Genomic DNA, 23,128 nt, shown 5'->3' on the forward strand with positions numbered 1-23,128 from the left:
TTTGCGTCACAATCCTGCCTCTCGCATATATGCGTCACAATCCTGCCTCTCACACCTCATTTGCGTCACAATCCTGCCTCTCGCACCTCACCTGCGTCACAATCTTGCCTCTTACACCTCACTTACGTCACAATCTGCCACACCTAGCTGAACACAGCGATATCAGATTTCCTGCTGAAATTAATTATTTAGGTTCAGATCAGCCTACATACACGTATATATTCATCCAAATCCCTATGTATAAATCATTGATGCATGATCGTTTAGAAGAGATAAATAATTTTTAGCTAGTCCCCTGGACACACACACACACACACACACACACACACGTACTATTTACAAACAAACGGGGCCGCTTCCTCCCAGTACTTCTTATGGTTTATTCTCCTCCTGAACTGCCATTCTGTAGCGGCGCCATCACGGCTCTAATATTCATGATGGCTCGAGCCTCAGGCTGCTCCCTGAGCTCTCAGTAATTCCTGTTTCCGGCAGCTGCAACAGCACAGGAGCACCTGTTGCTTGCTACAGCAACAGGGCAAGGTCGATGTGACTGCAACAGTATAGCATCTGTTGCTGGCTACGTCTGTTGCTTTGTACAATAGGACGTTGGGGGCGATGTGCATGGAACAGCCTAGCATCTATTGCTTGAAACATGTGTTGCCTGTTATGGCTTTTGCTTGTACACCTGTTGCCTGCTATATTTATTGTTTGTACACTCATGCAACAATGGCAATTCATGCAACAATGAGAACTCATGCAACAATGGTAACTCATGCAAAAATAGTAGCTCACGCAGTAACAGTAATTCATGCAAGAATAGTAACTCATGCAACAATAGCAAATCATGCAACAATAAATCATGCAACAATAAATCATGCAACAATAGCAAATCATGCAACAATAAATCATGCAACAATAGCAACTCGTGCAACAATAACTCATGCAACAATAGTACCTCATGCAACAATAGTAACTCATGCAACAATAATAACTCACGCAACAATAGTAACTCATGCAACAATGATGACTTGAAGAAGACACATCTTTGTATATTCACTGACGAGACGTATCGCCTACGCAGCAGGCTTTTTTTTTTTTGTTTAATACAGAAGTATATTTTATCCTAGACCTCAGAGGAAGTGAATACGTAATTTTGAGGTATTCAATCCTTCTCCCTCGGTAGGTGCTCATTTCCTTTATATAAAGTGTTCAATTCTTTAGCCTTGCTGGAAGATATTCAGTTCCACAGCTTTTATAGGTGTTCAATTCCTTAACTTTGATCTATCTAGAGCAGAGGCATGAAGAAGGAGAAATGCAGCAGCTGAAGACAGTGTCACAGGTGAACGATACTCACTAGGGGAAACACGTGATGCCCAAGAGTTGGACCAGGGGTTAGCAAAAGAGTTCTTTAATATATCTTCTGTACCAAGACAGTATCACGGAGTATTGTAGATCATTTATTACAAGAATCGTATACAATGCCGACAAGTCAATGAATAAGACACAAGTGCATCACCTGGTTATCTATATTGATTAACAAGACACAAGTGTTACACCTGGATATCTTAACTGATAAGACGTCTCCTCAGAAAGATATCCTGGTGTTGTACACTTCTTTCCACCTGACACTCTCCATCACACACCCCTCAGCATCCTCAGTATTCTCCAACACACCCTCAACTAACCCACTCTGCTCCAACACACCCTCAACTAACCCACTCTGCTCCAACACACCCTCAACTCCCCCACTCTGCTCCAACACACCCTCAATTTCCCCACTCTGCTCCAACACACCCTCAACTCCCCCACTCTGCTCCAACACGCCGTCAGCTCCCTCACTCTTTTCCAACACATCCTAAACTCCCTCACTATGTTCCAACATACCCTAAACTCCCTCACTGTTCCATCACGCCCTAAACACCCTCACTCTTTTTCAATACACCCTAAACTCCCTCTCTATGCTCCAACATACCCTAAACTCCCTCTCTCTTTTCCAACACACCCTAAACTCCCTCACTCTCTTCCAACACACCTTAAACTCTCTCACTCTGCTCCCTCCAAGGCTGGAGTTGGGAAGTGACAGGTTATGTTAAGGTAGAACAAGAGCTCTTAGTCTGTAAAAGAGCCAATGAAGAATAACAGCTCTTAGCTTGTAGAGCTGTTGTAGGATAACAGCTCTTAGTATGTAAATGAGCTGTTGTAGGATAACAGTTTTTAGCTTGTAAATGAGCTGTTGTTGGATAACTCTTAGCTTGTAAATGAGCTGTTGTAGGATAACAGTTCTTAGCTTACAAATTAACTCTTTGACAGCGGGTTCAAATCCCACCCGTGGTATGGTTTGAGGTAGGACAATAGCTATTAGCTCGTAAAAAGGTTAATTTAGCATAACAGATCTTAGCTTGTAAATGAGCTATTGCAGGGTAATAACTTTTTACGTTTAAATGAACCGAGGTAGGATAACAGTTGTTAGCCTGTAAATTATACGCAGTAAAAATACTTGTTTGAACTGATCCTTATTTACTCGGAGCAAAAATTTAAATATGTGTTGAAAGTAAGACAATAGAACAGAGAGGTAACAAGAGCACAGGAAGAGTCATATATGAGAGAATGAAAATGATTGAGTTTTTAAAAGCAAAAATTAAGACGAGGAGACTTGAAGAAATATAGAGCAGTAGTATGTAACTGAAGAAGACGTGTGCAACACCTGGGTATCTTCATTGCGGAAACGTTCCGCCATTCAGTGGCTTTTTCAGTCCAACACAGTGAATCTTTATCAGATTCATCAAGGGTGAGGAACTGATCACCCCAAACTAATACTGCGTCTTCGTCCACCGTCTCCAGGATCATTCTCTGTACTGGACTGATAAAGCCAAACACTGGCGAAACGTCTCCACAGTAAAAATAACTCAGGTGTTGCACATGTATCTCATTCATCTACTTGTGTGTTCTTTGAGAATAACTGAACAACGAACTCAAGGCAAAGAGTGAATAATTTGAAATCAGGAACAGTAGAAAGAAATATTATAAAAACAGAATGATGAAGGCTAAGAACAATCCTGCCATATTCCTACACGATCAGTGAGACCAAAAGTAACGATAAATGAACATGGAGTCAGACTGAAGGAAATAATAGGAGAAAATTGAAGAATGACAAGTAGATATATGTACAACTTAAAAAAAAATGGTTGTAAAAAAAGTTAATGCAGATATTTATATTTCGCTTAGGTGCAGTTTTGTGTGTTTTTAAAAACATTGTAATATTGATTTCTTGTGTTTAGCATATGAAAGTGGGCGTCTTGCGCCAGGGCCGAGGGACTGATTACTTCACATTATCTCTCTGCGTCGTCTACTGTTTCCAGGACTAAGTCATGTATGTATTCCACCGATGAAACCTTAAGCGGAGGGCAAACATTTTGACCTGATGAAGATCACTCGTAAGTGAAGCAATTCTTTGTACCCGTCTCCCAGTCAGTAACTCAAAAAACAAAAGACTGTGCAAAGTATCACAATGGATCTCAGATAACTGCAGGAAACTGACGGAAAGAGACTCGTTAAACGACCTAGGGAAGCACAGCTGTGACATAACGGGTTAAATCATTTGAAACAACTGGGTATACCATAAGCTTGGTCACCAAGAACTCATGTGAGGTATACCTTAAGAAGTGAGGTCAGAAGCTGAGACTCGACCCCTCTCCTCTGAAACCACACACACACACACACACACACACACACACACACACACACACACACACACACACGGGGCCAGGAGCTCGGACTCGACCCCCGCAACCTCAACTAGGTGAGAAACACACACACACACACACACACACACACACACACACACACATCAGAGTCGCTACCGGGCAAACGACGGTAGAAAGCATCAGTAATTCAAGGCATGGCTGATTCAGACACGGTGGCCCTTGATGGCGCGGCCTGTGTGAATGCTTAAGTCTCTCACACACAACCTTTCTCTTTCGTTTCCTTCTTCTCTGTCTGTCTGTCTGTCTGTCTCTCTGTCGCTCTCTCTCTCTGTCTCTCTCTCTCTCTGTCTCTCTCTCTCTCTCTCTCTCTCTCTCTCTCTCTCTTCCTCCTCTTCCTCTCCCTGCTCACCTTAATTTTCCTCTACCACTCTCCTTCACTTTCTTACTTCACTGTTCCTCAGCCATCTCTTACCTTTCTTGTTATCCTTGTCGTTCTTTTATTCGACTCTTTTCACAAGCTTCACAATGAAATGGTGTCTAGTCACTTATAATTCGCTTACATATTCAGATTTCATCTAATTCCTTGTGTTGTGATCACTTCCATAACAAAGTATCTGCCCTTATCTTTCCTTTAAATGCTTCTGAGTATTTTGGAAGTCGTGAACATGGCTCCTAAACTGAGTAAAGCTCATCTGCTTATGCATTTTCTCGTATCTCATGCCTTTCAACTCAAGGAAAAGTCTAGCAGTAGTTTTTGAAGTGTTATCAAGTATATTCACGCGTTTGGTTAGGGATTTCACGCTGGTGCGACAAACTCGAGGGCTGGCCTGGCAATGATGCTGACTTTGTGAGGGTTACACAGTGGTGCTACAGACTCGAGGGCTGGCCTGACCTTGCTGTAGTGTGCTGCCGCAGCGCTTCTTCAGGGTTGTCGCAGTATGTTTTCTTATAGTATTGCGGAGATGCATTTGTCGTTGTTATCTCTGGTACGTGAGGCACCTTGGTGAGGGAGAGGTAGTGGGGGGGAGGGGAGGGTTAGGGGAGAGGGAGACGGAGGGAGGGAGGGAGAGAGAGTGAGAGAGAGAGAGAGAGAGAGAGAGAGAGAGAGAGAGAGAGAGAGAGAGAGAGAGAGAGAGAGGGGGTAACTGAATATTTTCATCCTGGAGAGACTATGCATAAACAACAGGTTCGAAGGTTGAGAACCAGAATTGCAACTTTCGTCACCGTGTTGTGGTGGACCCGCATGTGTGGTGGACCCGCATGTGTGGTGGACCCCATGTGTGGTGGACCCCCATGTGTGGTGGACCCCCATGTGTGGTGGACCCCCATGTGTGGTGGACCCCATGTGTGGTGGACCCCCATGTGTGGTGGACCCCATGTGTGATGGACCCCCATGTGTGGTGGGCCCGCATGTGTGGTGGACCCCCATGTGTGGTGGACCCCATGTGTGGTGGACCCCCATGTGTGATGGACCCCCATGTGTGGTGGACCCCCATGTGTGATGGACCCCCATGTGTGGTGGACCTCCATGTGTGATGGACCCCCATGTGTGGTGGACCTCCATGTGTGATGGACCCCATGTGTGGTGGACCTCCATGTGTGATGGACCCCCATGTGTGATGGACCCCCATGTGTGGTGGACCCCCATGTGTGGTGGACCCCCATGTGTGATGGACCCCATGTGTGGTGGACCCCCATGTGTGGTGGACCCCCATGTGTGATGGACCCCCATGTGTGATGGACCCCCATGTGTGGTGGACCCCCATGTGTGGTGGACCTCCATGTGTGATGGACCCCCATATGTGGTGAACCTCATCATTCTTGCAACATCGACTGCACATCCTCCTAATTATTTCTTCAAAGATTTTTTAATTATCTGAAAATGCCTCATCTGATCTACTTCAAATGTTCAACGCTGGCGAACTAAAACCAGGAAAATATTTACGTTATTAAACGCGCGTGCAAAATGCCCTCTGGTCAGTTTTACATAGACAACCAGCTTGTTCTGATCTGGTTTAGATTTTCGTCAATGGTGAGTCCTATTTACAATGTTAGACTTGTTATTGGAGTTTGTAGATGCCACTTTGACAATTTTGAATAAAAGGATTTTTTTTTCCGTCAGATATCTCGAGTATGCGTTATCTGAACGACTTCCTTCGTTAGCTGTCGAGGCATCCTACGACGACGACGACGACGACGACGACGACGAGAAAACCCTGTATGATTACATTGTGTACGTGCAAATTTGCCAATATTCGAACATGTGTGCATGTATAAGCATACATGACCAAACACACACACACACATGTATACACATCGCTATATTTGGATGGGTTAGAATTTAAATATTTTAATGACTGCCTTACACTGTTTCTTTAGTTTTCATAGAGGTAGAGGGCCGGGCCGGGCCGGGCCGGGCCGGGCCGGGCCGGGCCGGGCCGGGCCGGTCTTATGGAATACGGAAATACCTTCAAGGAGCGACCAAAACAATCCATTTATTATTACATTTACGAGGAAGCGCTAAACTCGTAGGGATTAAACGGCACCTGGGAAAATGGGAGGTAATCAGGTTTGAGCAAAGGAAAAAGGGAGAAAACTCCAATCCCTTGAATCAAGAGCTCAACAACTTTCGATTCTCCTTTAAGTTCTGAGTTGTCTTCCAACATTTCTCCTGAATTTTCCCAAAAAGTTTCGTTCACCTCATTGTGAATTTCAGTTTATATCAAAACAATTCGACAATTTCGTCATACCAGAGATACCAGTTAAATCATCAAGATTCCTTTTTCCTTCTTCCTTTCTTCGCTTCATGTCCTTCCATCACCCATTCCAATCTTTCTTCTTTTATTTCTTGCTTTTTTTTTTTTGTCCTGACTTCTTCACCCTCTACCTTCCGCTTTTCCACACTTTCCACATTATGTTATCCCTCCTCCTCCTTCCATCTTTCCTTTCTCTCTATCTTCGTAACTTCCTTCCTCCCCAACCTTCCTCCCATCCTTCCTTTCTCGCTTCCATCTTCCATACATTGATCCTTCCTGGCTGGCTGTGGTGACCTCGTCATCAGAGCCCCAGCAAGAGCTGCTCTAGGCTCCTCTTAACTCCCGCTGAAGAAGAAAACTTTGCGTGATAGAGAGACAGGAGACACTGTCTGCATATTCCCGCGGTCGAGGGTCATAGTTCGTGGGTCGTGGTCCAGTGTCTTGGGTCGTGGTCGTGGGGGTCACCGCATCGGCATGGCTTGCTCACTCTTAATTTGCTTGTGTAGACCTATCACATTATATATATATATATATATATATATATATATATATATATATATATATATATATATATATATATATATATATATAATGCAATAATCGGGAAGAAGCAATACATAATGCACTACAACTACGGGGGGAGTTGAATGACAACTCTAGGCCTTTCGTGTTGCAATCAACACATCAGGAGCTTGCAATGATGCAGATAAAAGGAGGAATTCCAAGCAGGTATGTTCAAATGAAGCGTCTTTGCTTGAATCGAGCAAAGATACTTCTTTTTGCACTCTCATGCGCCGTCAGGAGCTATGCAATGTTGAAAGTCCAGCAACGCTTAGGAGAAAATTCTCTCAGAGGCGAGTAGAAGCGTGCCAGCGTCGACCCATGAATGGTATGGGTCGACTAACCCATAATAGGGTAGCCAGAATAATTCATAACTAATCCACAAAATCGTGCGGGAACAATTCATAACTAATGCACAATATCGTAGCTGGAACAATTCATAATTTACCCACATTAACGTGCGGGAACAATTCATAATTAACTCACACTTAAGTTTCAAGAGGATGTTTCGGTCCGTCCTGGACTAATCATCAAATCTCGACTTGATGATTAGTTCTAAGACAGTTTGTTTAATTGTTAGTTTATGCATAGCTTGTGGAGAGTTCCTTGTATTGGCAATCCCATGTGTAGTGTTATACTGATGGGGAAGCGCTAAGCTCGTAGGGATCATACAGCGCCTAGGGGAAGGGGGAATGGGAGGTGGTTAATCCGAGGAAGGGGGGATATAGCTCCGTTTGCCTGGATGCGGAACTCTTCACTAAAAGGAAATACTTTCAATGTGGGTACTTACCAACTACATTAAGGACGCCAAACTGACTTTTGGCGACGATGGTGTTGACTTGACACATGTACGTGCCGGCGTCCGTGGCGTTGACGCGGGACAGGTGCAGCGTCCACGTGCGGTGACCGTCGTGGGTGACGTTGACACGGGGGTTGCGGGTGATGACGTGGTCCTGGACCGTCAGGATGGCTGACTTGTCGAACGCTATCCACGCAACCTGCAAGCAACGGGATCAACAGGTCAACACTGTCATTTTAATTCGTGTATGAGTACTCAGCTCTCAAATAACAAAGAGTCACAATACCGTGACTGGAATAATACACAAATAACCCGCACATAGGAGAGAGGAGCTTACGATGACATTTCGGCCCGACTTGGACCATTTACAAAGTCTCACTAACTCTCAGTGACCTTGGGGAAGTGGGAGGTAGTGATGCTCGAGCCAATATTTCTTATATCTGAGGGACTGATTACTTCAAACTCCTCTTCCACCATTCTCTGCATTGGACTGAAGAAGCCACTGGCTGGCAAAACGTTTCCAGAATAAAGATACCCAAATGCTGCACAAGTGTCTCATTTATCATGCCTAACAAAACTGGATACAGTGGTATTCTGTCTCCCTATTCTGTGTGATAGTTACACAGTGGGAACAAAAGCTGTGTGTTCCCTGTCATATTCTATCACGCAGGATGGGAGTCGTACACAGTGTTGGAATCCATCACCCTAAGCTGATGGATTCCAACACTATCATCCAACGATATCATCATTATAGGACAATGATGATATCGTCAAGTATTCCAATAAATGTTCATTAATTCTGGGAACTTCAGAGGTTTCGTTCCAGCATAACTGAAGTTATCATCATTTGGAAAATGCCATCTCTCAGGATAGCCAAGGACGGGAGTAAAAGGGAAAAGGGCCTTCTGCTTTTCTGTCCTTGTTTCTGACACTTAGATAATATACAATTATCTAGATAGAAATACGTCGCTTGTCTCAGCAAATATCCTTGGTGTGGACTTTCAAATCCTCTGCTGTTTGTGAGGTTAGGCCTGATACCATGGATCAAGAGCCCTTCACCGTCATCAAGGCACCTTCCTTGCAGGTTAAAGTCCAAGTCACCCATGTCACTTCAGTCCCCTCTAACAAATGTACCAGTTAATTTAATAGAATTGGCAAATTAGCAAATACAAAGCCAGAAAAACCTGAGCCTTCTATGTCAGTAAAATGCACCAACATAAAAAGTTTGAAGCCGATCACGCGAGGCATCCTCACTGTATCACATGTTAACTGCCATCACTCTAGTTTAATAAAAAGAGCAAATATGAAACTACAAAATCCAAAGGTAATCCGAACCTTAGAGTTTAAAACATCAGCATTATAAAATCTGAACCTCTTTAGTGGAAGAATTGTCAAGTCACTATCGCCAGGAAATTATACTATGAATTTACTTCAAATAAAACTGAGATATTAACACCTACGCTGCCTGATAAAAATATACACCTTTCTTGACCTATGATTCGTCAGATCTAATTTTTTTAATCCAGTCAGATAAAAAAACTTTTAACTACTGTAGTTATTCCCTATTGGGTATACCCGATAAAATCTGAGGATATACGTAATCACGCAAAATATTATTATTATTATTATTATTATTATTATTATTATTATTATTATTATAAAGACGCATTGCAGTTATAACTATTTTTTATATTAAAGGATATTTTATATTAAAGGATATTTTTCGAGTCAGAATATATCTGGGGAAAGTAGTGAGGAGAGGTCAGGTGTGAGGAAAGGTCAGGTGTGAGGAGAGGTCAGGTGTGAGGAAAGGTCAGGTGTGAGGAGAGGTCAGGTGTGAGGAACGGTCAGGAGCTAGGAAAACAAGGTACGAGGAATGGTCAGGAGCAAGGAAACGTAAAGTGCGAGGAAAGGTCAGAAATGAGGGGAAGGTCAGGAGCGAGGAAAGGTTAGGTGTGAGGAAAGGTCAGGAGCGATTGGAGGTCAGGAGCGATAACAGGTCAGAAGCGAAGAGAGGTCAGGAGCGATAACAGGTCAGAAGCGAAGAGAGGTCAGGAGCGAGGAGAGGTCAGAAGCGAGGAAAGGTCAGGTGTGAGGAAAAGTCAGGAGCGAGGAGAGGCCAGGAGCGATAACAGGTCAGGAGCGAGGAGAGGCCAGGAGCGATAACAGGTCAGGAGCGATAACAGGTCAGAAGCGATAACAGGTCAGGAGCGAGGAGAAGTTAGGAGCGATAACAAGTCAGGAGCGAGGAGAGGTCAGGAGCGATAACAGGTCAGAAGCGATAACAGGTCAGGAGCGAGGAGAGGTCAGGAGCGATAACAGGTCAGGAGCGAGGAGAGGTCAGGGGCGATAACAGGTCAGGAGCGAGGAGAGGTCAAGAGCGATAACAGGTCAGGAGCGAGGAGAGGTCAGGAGCCATAACAGGTCAGGAGCGAGGAGAGGTCAGGAGCGATAACAGGTCAGGAGCGAGGAGAGGTCAGGAGCGATAACAGGTCAGGAGTGATAACAGGTCAGGAGCGATAACAGGTCAGAAGCGAGGAGAGGTCAGGAGCGATAAGAGGTCAGGAGCGAAGAGAGGTCAGGAGCGAGGAGAGGTCAGAAGCGAGGAAAGGTCAGGTGCGAGGAAAAGTCAGGAGCGAGGAGAGGCCAGGAGCGATAACAGGTCAGGAGCGAGGAGAGGCCAGGAGCAATAACAGGTCAGGAGCGATAACAGGTCAGAAGCGATAACAGGTCAGGAGCGAGGAGAAGTTAGGAGCGATAACAAGTCAGGAGCGAGGAGAGGTCAGGAGCGATAACAGGTCAGAAGCGATAACAGGTCAGGAGCGAGGAGAGGTCAGGAGCGATAACAGGTCAGGAGCGAGGAGAGGTCAGGAGCGATAACAGGTCAGGAGCGAGGAGAGGTCAGGAGCGATAACAGGTCAGGAGCGAGGAGAGGTCAGGAGCGATAACAGGTCAGGAGCGAGGAGAGGTCAGGAGCGATAACAGGTCAGGAGCGAGGAGAGGTCAGGAGCGATAACAGGTCAGGAGCGATAACAGGTCAGAAGCGATAACAGGTCAGAAGCGAGGAGAGGTCAGGAGCGATAACAGGTCAGGAGCGAGGAGAGGTCAGGAGCGATAACAGGTCAGGAGCGAGGAGAGCTCAAGAGCGATAACAGGTCAGCAGTGATAACAGGTCAGGAGCGATAACAGGTCAGGAGCGAGGAGAGGTCAGGAGCGATAACAGGTCAGGAGCGAGGAGAGGTCAGGAGCGATAACAGGTCAGAAGCGATAACAGGTCAGAAGCGAGGAGAGGTCAGGAGCGATAACAGGTCAGGAGCGAGGAGAGGTCAGGAGCGATAACAGGTCAAGAGCGAGGGGCGGTCAAGAGCGAGGAGAAGTCAGGAGCGATAACAGGTCAGAAGTGATAACAGGTCAGGAGCGATAACAGGTCAGGAGCGAGGAGTGGTCAGGAGCGATAACAGGTCAGGAGCGAGGAGAGGTCAGGAGCGATAACAGGTCAGAAGCGATAACAGGTCAGAAGCGAGGAGAGATCAGGAGTGATAACAGGTCAGAAGCGAGGAGAGGTCAGGAGCGATAACAGGTCAGGAGCGATAACAGGTCAGGAGCGATAACAGGTCAGGAGCGAGGAGAGGTCAGGAGCGATAACAGGTCAGGAGCGATAACAGGTCAGGAGCGAGGAGCGGTCAGGAGCGATAACAGGCCAGGAGCGAGGAGCGGTCAGGAGCGAGGAGAGGTCAGGAGCAAGGAGAGCTCAAGAGCGATAACAGGTTAGCAGTGATAACAGGTCAGGAGCGATAACAGGTCAGGAGCGAGGAGAGGTCAGGAGCGATAACAGGTCAGGAGCGAGGAGAGGTCAGGAGAGATAACAGGTCAGAAGCGATAACAGGTCAGAAGCGAGGAGAGGTCAGGAGCGATAACAGGTCAGGAGTGATAACAGGTCAGGAGCTATAACAGGTCAAGAGCGATGGGCGGTCAGGAGCGAGGAGAAGTCAGGAGCGATAACAGGTCAGGAGTGATAACAGGTCAGGAGCGATAACAGGTCAGGAGCGAGGAGTGGTCAGGAGAGAGGAGTGGTCAGGAGCGAGGAGTGGTCAGGAGCGATAACAGGTCAGGAGCGATAACAGGTCAGGAGCGATAACAGGTCAGGAGCGAGGAGCGGTCAGGTGCTGTGGTGTTCAATTTAGCAGTTGATGCTAAAGACAGATTTTGTTAAGTAACTCTACTACTAAGGGTTTGGCCATCTGAAAGCTTCCCTGGTTTTGAACGATGGTGTTAGAAGGTGCAATTAGAGCGGTTTCAAAGTATTTTCTTGGAAATTTGTAGTCTTCCTTCAGACTGAGTTGGTTCAAAACGTCACAAACAGCATTCAGGACGAGGTGGCAGCAGCCTGCTGTTTCAGACCCAGCTGGTTCAAAACGCCAGAAATAAATTCCCTCTAGATATTCAAGACTGACAATTATTTCTCACCATCTAAGGCACTGCTTCAGGGTTTGCACTCATTTTCTGGTCAATGATATTACACATATTTTTGGGTAAGTTTCTGGAGATGATTCCGAATACATCATCGGTTTTGCTTGACTGGCTCTAGTTTTTGATAAATTTGGTATCCTATTGAATAACATAAAAGATGTGAAAAATATATTGATCAGGCGGAGCTAACTTACAAATCGCATTGAAATTATTTTTGAGATCATGCAAAAGTCAAATCATGTAATACACACTAGCACTTCATTCTATGTAATAACAGATTAACATTGAAAGATAATTCAGATACCACTAATTACTTCATATCAAAACGTTGTTTGTACGATTTTCTTCTATGTTGGTCATCAGCACAGTGTTGTTGAGTGAACAAATGGAAGAGATGCATATTGGTTACCATTGTGCAGACATATTTCAAGCTTCTTATGGAGCTGTCTGTGAACAGCCGCCAATCTCCTGATCGATACTCAAGTTCCATTCGAAGAAGTAGTCCAGAGATGTTGTTGCAGTATACAAGTTCTTCATCTTGGCTGAAGTAAGGAAGGAGTTCAACCTCTCTTGTCTGAAAAGGTGTTGTCACTGAGTTCTTCTTGGGAGAACTGCTGTGGTGCTGAAATACTTACTTCATATTCACTTCCACTGGTGTTAGATCCTAAACCCCGAGTTTCTTCAGCCTCTGACAACGAAGGTCAGGCAGTGTTGTAAACATTGGTATGGGAAAGTCTTCGCTGTGTGGCACAAGTCTCCTTGCTGACTCCAAATCAGGATATTCTCACTTGACTTTCTTATATCGATTGAAACCTTTCACATTCACCTTAAAGACACGTGGTTGTTTTATGTTCTCTCCACACCATAGGCACACCCAAGTTTAAGCTTTTCCTTTGTCTATTGTTCCACTGTCGTAAGCAGTCTGCACAGGTGTTGCAAACCATGTGAGGAGCCCAAGACTTGTCTTGTTCTCCAGTGAAACTCCAAAATAAGCAAGATAATACACAAATAACCCGCGCATAGTAAGAGAGAAACTTACGACGACGTTTCGGTCCGACTTAATGTTTCTCTTTGTTTTTGCAGAGTATTCGCCACAAATGTAACAAAATGCATTGGGATTGTTTAAACAGACTCTTTGTGAAGAACTTATGTTTATTTAAAAAATATATCAAAATAAAGGTCACAAATAATTACAATTTATAGTAGTTCCTGTCATTACATGACCAATCTTTGTTCTAACATTAATATTAGGTACTGAAATTGCACTCACATTGTCATAAACACATTGACAGGTGGACATTTACACCTGCCTTGATCATTTGCTATATTGTCACGTCGTCGTTGTTGATACAACCCCTTTCGTTAAACATTAAATAATTTAAAAACTAAAATTCTAATCTTAATTAAAACTATCTGAACATAAAAATTGTTCCTCTTAATTGAGGGTAGATATGCAATATCTCACAAATTAGAGCCAGTCTGAGAAACCTGCTGCCACTTTCGAATTCAGCAACCCCAAAATATCCTAAATACCTTGAAATATATTTGGCAAATATTGTTTTTGTTGACCAGTTTAGAATTTTTTTATCTACGAGTGACGCGGCGTTTAAAAGCTCGAAAATGGCAAGAAATCTGAAAAGTAATCTTGGAGACAGTTGAGTGTAGCTGGTGCAATAGAATTGGTGTGGGGGTGGCTATAGTGCAGGAAACCTGGGGAAACGAATACCATGGAGGGATAAAAAGCCACCGGATTTCCACGAACACAAGGGTGACCACTGAGCAAATCAGACCTTCCATCCGGAGAAATCCGGGATCTACAGAAAAAAAATAGTATGTACCTTTGGTAGCTGTGGTGTGTGTGTGTGTGTGTGTGTGTGTGTGTGTGTGTGTGTGTGTGTGTGTGTGTGTGTGTGTGTGTGTGTGTGTGTGTGTGTGTGTGTGCGTGTGTGTGTGTGTGTGTGTTAAAACTTTTGTATACGGTATTTAACTTACTGTATACTTCATTGTTTTCTTGTGGATGTTCCAACTTTCTCTTATTAGTATCCTGACTTAATCATTTTTTTGTTTCGTGGTAAAACTGTTTTTGGTTTTGGTTTTGCCCTGGTTGCTATGTCCATTGGAATTTGTTTTTCAATGACTCTCTTCACCCAAAGACAATCACCTCTTGCTCTTCTGCCATTGTCCTTGCTCTCTTTCGTTGGGTTCCAGCTATGATATTTTTTCTTCTACAAGTGTGATCCTGGATTCTGCCTCATTAAATGTCTCTCTAGAGTCTTTGAACACCCGCTGAATTTTTTAAATATCTTGCGTGCTTTCTTACCCAATTCAACACCCAACTATTCTTTTGCCACCTCTCCTGTACACCAATCTCATCGATTTTCAATTTTTTTTATATTGTCTTGAAGGTCACTACAACGTACGAGAAAGATAAGACTTCTAAACGAATTCAAATTGATTTGTTTTCTCTGAGTCTGTCTCAAGGAGATGAAAATAAGGTTCACCATCGCCAGTTGGTCACGCCAACTTAATATTGTCGTTCCTTTAAACATGTGGCAATAGAAAACGGTGTTGTGGCTCAACGCATAATACACTCAGTTCACATTCTGAGGATTCATGGTTTGATTATTGGCATGGGTGGAAACGTTGGGCATTATGTCAGTACACCCTTGCCCTTATTCAACTCACAGTAGGAACCTAGGTTATAATCGACTGCTGTGAGTCGCATCCCAGAGGGTATCGGAATACCATAGACAGGGCTGGGGTGTGAAATCAGCTAAGGTAACAGCTTTTTGTCTGTGAATTCAGCTGTGTAAAAAGATGTATATTATCCTTTGATATTCGTGTCAGTCCCAGTTCTCCCTTTCCATATGTACGTGATGGAAATCTCTTATCACTAAGCTTATCTCTGCTCTATTTGCTGCCTCTATAATTTTCTCATCGATGGTTATCTCAGTTGTATCGTTTGTCTTATATGTATGCATGTATTTATATATATATATATATATATATATATATATATATATATATATATATATATATATATATATATATATATATATATATATATATATATATATATGTGTGTGTGTGTGTGTGTGTGTGTGTGTGTGTGTGTGTGTGTGTGCTTCAACTTTTAGGCTAATCCAAACAAAACAAATTGATTTGCAAAAACCTTACGCGGAGATATATGGACGGCAGATTGAAAATACGAGAAAGAAGTTATGTTCTGCATACTAGTTATACAGAACATTTTGGCTTAAACAGGAACGCTCTTCTTGCCGAATAAGGCAAGTCAAAATTTGTGTATGCAAAAATTTCGCAATAATCATTCTGAACCTAATGAAAAAAATATTTTTCATTGTGTTTGTTTTATATTGAATTATTGTAAACTCATCAGAAATATATTTAGTTGGAGGAAGCTAAATTAAATTGAGCTTGTTGTAATAAGGTTAGGTAAGTTTTCTAAGGTTCTTTTGGTACAAAATTATTAATTTTTACATTAACATAAATCATTCTTTAAATGTACAAGAGAAAATTTTAGAAAGGACTTAATTTTAAATGAGTTCTTGCTAATTGACCAGTTTTACCTATTTGGCACAACATTATATATATATATATATATATATATATATATATATATATATATATATATATATATATATATATATATATATATATATATATATATCCTTTGCACAACTCACCCCCAAGCTATTTATTTGTCCAGTGTATTATTAAATTCTTCCCAAATTCTATTAATTATAAATGGATCTAATTTATATAAACCAAAGGAAATATTCATATTATTGTCAAAACTGCTTTTTATGAAACAAGATTCAATTATATTCCTGTCGACCATGGACTTGCTTGATACTACTTTCTCAACTTTTTGAAAATCAATTGGATGGTTAAAATCTCTTACATGAATAAATAGAGCATTGGAATCTTGTCCAGTTCTAATGCTATATTTATGTTGTTTTAATCTTAGTTCGAGATTTTTACCAGTTTGACCGTAATAAACTTTATCGCAAATTTTACAAGGAATCTCATAGACACATCCATCAGCATTTTGGGGGGAATTCTTTATCAAAAGTTTTTTTTACTGTATCAAGATTTTTGAATACAACTTTAATATTAAAAGTCTTAAGAAGAGAAGGCATATCAACCAAGTTTTCATGGTAAGGGAGAACCAACATATTTTTAGTTGAATAAAATATATATATATATATATATATATATATATATATATATATATATATATATATATATATATATATATATATATATATATATTGCTGGTATTTGCCTTTAACAAATACACTGTTAAGTTGTAGGTTCACTAAGGTGCGTCGCGGAGTACTGTAGTGCGGGTGAGTGACTCAGGTAATGACTTAAATATTAATCCATACTTTAGACAAATTACCTGGAAGGGAGGTGTCTTGATTCTGGTGAAAGGTGCTTAATCCAAAGGAAGTGAAGTTACCTCTCCCTTTCCTCGCCTCAAGCCTGATTACCTTATGCGGTATATGACCCTCGCGGGATTAATGCTTCCCAATGAATAGGCAATGTACAGTAGACCGTCATTTAGCACGAGTTTATTTGGCGCGATTTGAGTATAGCACGATTGAAGAATTGCAGCACAATTTTATGTAACGTGTCGTATGATGAATTTAACACTGTTCAGTTTGTGGGAAGGAAAAAAAATAACTTCCCTTTCCCTCAAGCGGCCGCCTTGTTGTGGTTCAGCTGGGAAGACCTCCAACCGTCACCAGCCCCCCTCCCCCCCGACACCACCCCACCATCCCACAATTCGTACTTCATACGTGTCCAGTCCAACTTCTCTGCTACAAGCTTGTGGTTGTGAATTGTGTTTTGATATTTTAATTGCTATATCTTGTATCTCCCAAGCAATCATGACACCCAGTAGGCACACAAGTGTTGCTCAAGGCGGCAAGAAAAGGTGTAAGCATTTAAGTCTTTGAATTACCGAAGGAAACAAAGATATTAGACAAGACATCTTGTGGCCATAATGAAGTGTTACTTTGTACACATAAAAAAGAGATAAACATAAGTTTGTGTGACTGACTGACTTACTGACTGAATGACTGACTGAATGACGGACTTACTGAATGACTTGAGTGACTTACTGAGCGACTTGACTAACTGAATGACTTGACTGACTTACTGAATCACTTTACTGACTTACTGAATCACTTTACTGACTTACTGAATCACTTGATTGAATGACTTAAAATTAGACACTTCAGTACAACCATCAACTTCAGTACCAGAACCTCTACCATCCACCTCAGTCCAGTAGGACCACAACATAACTCTCCACTCTCTTCACAATCATCCACAAACACCAGCACCCACAATTTAAGATAAGAAATACTATTATTTCTGTTACATTTGTAGTCTTAAACAGTAAAAACAACATAATACATCATAACAATGAACTACAGTTACATTTTCACTTTTATTTTTGTAAGATGTGGAGGTCTAAAAAAGTTGTTTGGCTTTTTTGAGGCTCTCAGGAACGTAACCCTATTTTTCCCATAAGTTCTTCAGTTCATCTAACACGATTTTACCTAACACGGTATTTTCAGGAACGTAACTACCGTGTAAAATGACGGTCTACTGTATTCTTATTAAACTACGTTAAGTTTCTTGCGAGGTTTACAGCGTTAATTTCCCAATGTTTCCTTTAACTCTACAAATGATCTTTTGCCTTATTACAAGTTTAATCTTCGGTTATTCACCCAGGCTTGCGTCTTGACAAGCTGCTGCGTCAACTAGTCTACCCGAGGATAGTCTTTACAAGCTGAAACGTCTGTGAGACTATCCAAGGTTAGCGCCATCGCACATTGGTATATCACTCAAGCTTTGAAGAATGTACTCAAATTACGCATTCTTTTCTGGGTTGTATAGTAGAAATTAACTTCGACTGTTGGAAGACTTGACTTCCTACAGAGGCGTCTGTGAAGGTCAGTTCTGGTGTGGAGAGTAGCGAGTATTCTGTGTTTCTTTTGATCCCAAAGTCACACTGCTGAGAACAGAAGAGAAAAGACACATTGCAGATCAATCTTTTTATTGGCACAACGTTTCGCTTTCGCTCGATCGAACCGCTGTGCTAATTAAAGCTTGCTCTGTGAATGTGTTGCTTCTCTGTGGTATTTCTTTTCATTTTTAGGGGCGGATATTAATTTTGAAGTCCCTCGAAAGGGTGAATTGAAATCGCATTAAACACTTTAAATCGATACAGTGAAAAAATATACTAAGCGCTCAAGGTGATGGTGTTTTGTTAGTCTTTTGACACTAGTCTGTGTTGGGCGAGGATCCATTCATTGTAAGGATCTGCTGGTCTACCTACCTCAGCTAGGCTCTACACCCCACGTGAAATAATAGGATCACCTCATGGCAGTGCCCTAAGTGGTTCTAGGTAACATAGATTACGTCTTTATCTCTGTACAAAATTTTCATCCTGACGTTAGCAACGAAATTCTGTGTTAGTAGGACACAGTGTGCGGTTGATGGCATTTTATTGAGAAGATATTTCGCCCACACCAAGCATTTTATTATCTGTCGTCCCTAGTGGACGAAACGTCCTCTCAATAAAATGCTCTCAACCGCAAATTGTGTCTTATCGAATTCTGTAAACAAGAATAAAAAAATTTTGTCTCTGCAGGATTCCCCATTTAAGGACCAGGTCATTGTACGTTAATCAGCGTCACCATGACAACCAAACAAGAGAGCCCACTGCGGTACTAATCACCCAGGGGTTTTCTAGCCACCCTCTTTTTTCCCCAAACAAAAGTTGTCTCGTTCATTTAAAGTTAGTGTCATTTGGCGATCAGGAGGTGAGCTAGACCGTCTACGCCCCAGCTGCACTCCGCGTATTCTGTGTTCGTCTGGCTGAGTTTGTGAAATCAACTGGTAAATCCTATCACTTTTTTTTTTCACTCTCGCGTTTTTTCCCTATGTGTGGATTCGCACATAGGATAGCACACACGCGCAGACTTTAACACAAAATATATTTTGAATTGTAACAAATTCCTATATATATATATATATATATATATATATATATATATATATATATATATATATATATATATATATATATATATATATATATATATATATATATATATAGTGTCGAACAGGTAAAACTGGTCAGTTAGCAAGAACTCATTTAAAAGTAAATCCTTTTAAAATGTTCTTTTATACATCTAATGATATATTTTTTCATTTATGTTAATGTTAAAAATTAATAATTTTGTACCAAAAGAACCTTAGAAAACTTACCTAACCTTATTATCATAAGCGCAATTTAATTTAGCCTAATCTAACTAAATATATACAGACACAATAAAGCGTATTTTTTTTCGTTTGGTTCAGAATAATTTTTGCAAAATTATTGAATACACAAATTTTCGATTGCTTCATTCGGCAAGAAGAGCGTTGCTATTTAAGCCAAAATCGAAAGTTTCACCTACTCGGCACTACACACACACACACACATTGGCAGACACCTACTCGCCATACTCCGTAGTGGAAGGGGTTGGAGCTGCCAGCCACAGGGAGACCCAGAAGATCCGCAAATATGAAGACCTTCGCCCTAGCTATAACTTCATCCCAATAGGGTCGGAGACCCTTGGAGCATGGGGTAAGTGTGCTCTAAAGTTCCTCAAAGTGCTGGGTGAAAAGCTCATCATAGAAACCAAGGACCAAAGGGCGACCAGCTTCCTCTTTTAGAGACTCAGTGTTGCGATCCAGAGAGGAAATGCCTGCAGCATTCTGGGCACGCGACCCACCGCCGGGGAGCTGGACGAAGTATTCGAGATGTAGCTCTGAGTTACCTATGTTGTTTTACTTTCTATTGTATCTTTGTGAATGTTTTGTCAATGTATTTTGTCTGTAAATAAAATATATATTAAATATAGGGGGTGGTAGGAGAAAATTCTCAAACAGCTTCAGGGAGAACCTTGAGTTTTCCCTGAAGCAAGTTTATTCTTTTCTCTGAGGATGAGGGTCCCTAGGACAGTTCTAGAGGTGGTACCTCCCTATATATATATATATATATATATATATATATATATATATATATATGTGTGTGTGTGTGTGTGTGTGTGTGTGTGTGTGTGTGTGTGTGTGTGTGTGTGTGTGTGTGTGTGTGTGTGTGTGTGTGTGTCGTGCCGAATAGGCAGAACTTGCGATCTTGGCTTAAACAGCAACGCTCATCTTGCCATATAGGACAAGCGAAAATTTGTGTATACAGTAATTTCGAAAAAATCATTCTGAACCTAACGAAAAAAAAAATATTTAACTGTGTTTGTTTAGTATTAAATTATTGTAAACAAATCTAAAATATATTTAGTTGGGTTAGGCTAAAATAAATTGTTCTTTTTATAATAAGGTTAGGTAAGTTTTCTAAGATTCTTTTGGAGCAAAATTAAATTTTTTTACATTAACATTAATGAAAAAAATATATCTTTAAACGTATAAGATAAATTTTTAGAAAGGGACTTTATATATATATATATATATATATATATATATATATATATATATATATATATATATATATATATATATATATATATATATATATATATAACTAATTAGAACATCATTATGAGGAAGTATATCATCTGTTTCTTATTTGTTTTTGAAACTGATAAAAACATGGAAAGTAATGAACTATTCTAAGTAAATGTAAATGTGTCTTTCTGGCTACAATGTAATTTACGTGTCTCCATTTTGTGTCAGATCATGAGATCCCGGACGATAATAATTCATCCACAAAAGTTGTCCTTTAACAAAGTGACCAGGAATGGGCTGAGAGGATTCCCCATTGTCATACCATAGTTTGCCTTTATAAAAAAAAGTTGTTTTTTTTTTTTAACTGATGCGACACTGATCATAACACATCTCGCAAATTTAATGTACTCTTTTTAGTAAATTACTGATATCGTTCCCTGAGGTGAACTTTAAACAGTGCATTAGCCGACTGTCTACAAGAAAAGAGTAAAAATCTCAGAAGCGCAGAACTTGAGCAAATGGTCAAGGAAAACATTAAAGAGGTAGAAATGTGGTGGTGGTGACGTGAACAGCCAACCAGTGGAACCCTGGAGCAGCCAACCAGCCAGCCAGCCAGCCAGCCAGCCAGCCAGTCAGCCAACCTCAGTGGTTCGGGACCATAGCAAGACATCACATGTGCTTCTTGTGGCTGTGCTGTCGAGTGACAAGTGTGTCTGTCGTGACCTCTGCTGTGGCTCTCTGTCGTGACCTCTGCTGTGGCTCTCTGTCGTGACCTCTGTTGTGGCTCTCTGTCGTGACCTCTGCTGTGGCTCTGTCGTGACCTCTGCTGTGGCTCTCTGTCCTGACCTTTATGGCTCTCTCATGTTTCTTACAGTTAAACTCTCAGTGTATATGCTCACACACGCACACACACACACACACACACACACACACACACACACACACACACACACACACACACACACACACACACACACACCTCGGTGTATATATCATGATCCGAGGATAATGAAAAATCTATTTGAGAAAAAGAAAAAGTTTTTAAAAAGTTAGGCTGTATTAATATATACAAATTTGCATCAAAAATTTTTTCGATATTTTTTATCGAAAAATGTTTTGAAAAAATGCATTTTCAAGGTCGATGGAATTATCAAAAAATCAGTCTAAAATATACCTCGTTGTGCATTTATAAAAAGATGGGGGAGGTGGAAGGGTAAATGGAATATTCAAATGGCTTCAGAAGTGAACGCCATTTACGTAGCTTAAAAATTTCGACGAAGTATTATAAAAAGTTCAGGGGAATTTATGGAATGTATCGAAGGTCTGTTATAGCGGATAATTGGGGAAAAAAAAGTGTGAAGGAATGAACTAGAACGTTTCTCAAACTGTGTAAAAGGACGATTGCGTACAGTTGAGGATGTTAATTAGAGGAAACGTTTCGTTTGGGTTATTCAGGCAAAACGCTTTCTGAAATGTCCTGAACTATACACACGTGTCCTTGTCCACAATTTACAGGTATCACCAGACCATTTACAAGCAGTATCTCAAACTGTCATAAACTGCTTAATAACTTACCTCAGATAAACATCACGAATTTATTTTTATACGAATTTAGATGATCTCTCTTCAGATTTATATGAGAGTTATGTCAGTATATAGACAAGGGGAGTGAAAGGCTTTTCTTGACTTATGTGCCATAAATTTTTGATGCGACTTTGGATTTCATTTTTTAAAACCACCTGTAACTAAAAAAAAAGCTTATAACTATCGGAGAGAATATATAAAGTGAGAAGACATAACTTTGGAATTGCTGACTCTGGATACAAGAATAAAGGAATAACGAAAATGTTTTTTTGGGTAAAATATTTAATAAATTATTTAAAAAATTGAAATTTTCCCTTGCGAGTTATATATTTTTATGTATTTGGCATGAGAGTTTATATATATATATATATATATATATATATATATATATATATATATATATATATATATATATATATATATATATATATATATATATATACTTCTAAACTGTTGTATTCTGGGCACCTCTGCAAAAACAGTGATTATGTGTGAGTGAGGTGAAAGTGTTGAATGATGATGAAAGTTTATTCTTTTTGGGGATTTTCTTTCTCTTTGGGTCACCCTACCTCGGTGGGAGACGGCCGACTTGTTGAAATATATATATATATATATATATATATATATATATATATATATATATATATATATATATATATATATATATATATATATATATATATATTTCACAAAGTATGAGTGAGTCATCG

The 23,128-nt window shown here is 40.9% G+C and overlaps 1 protein-coding gene across 1 annotated transcript in view; it reads right to left on the minus strand.

Annotated features, from left to right (window-relative positions):
- Window positions 1-7,667: 7,667 nt before the first annotated feature.
- LOC128686648 (zwei Ig domain protein zig-8) overlaps window positions 7,668-23,128 on the minus strand; it is a 120,568-nt gene continuing 105,107 nt past the window's right edge. Inside the window, exon 2 of the mRNA XM_070084373.1 lies at window positions 7,668-8,019. Within this exon, the coding sequence (XP_069940474.1) occupies window positions 7,795-8,019 (225 nt within the window). The 3' untranslated portion in view covers window positions 7,668-7,794. The remainder of the gene's footprint in view (window positions 8,020-23,128) is intronic.

Source organism: Cherax quadricarinatus, chromosome 12 (assembly GCF_038502225.1).
Source record: "Cherax quadricarinatus isolate ZL_2023a chromosome 12, ASM3850222v1, whole genome shotgun sequence".
Taxonomy (NCBI): domain Eukaryota; kingdom Metazoa; phylum Arthropoda; class Malacostraca; order Decapoda; family Parastacidae; genus Cherax; species Cherax quadricarinatus.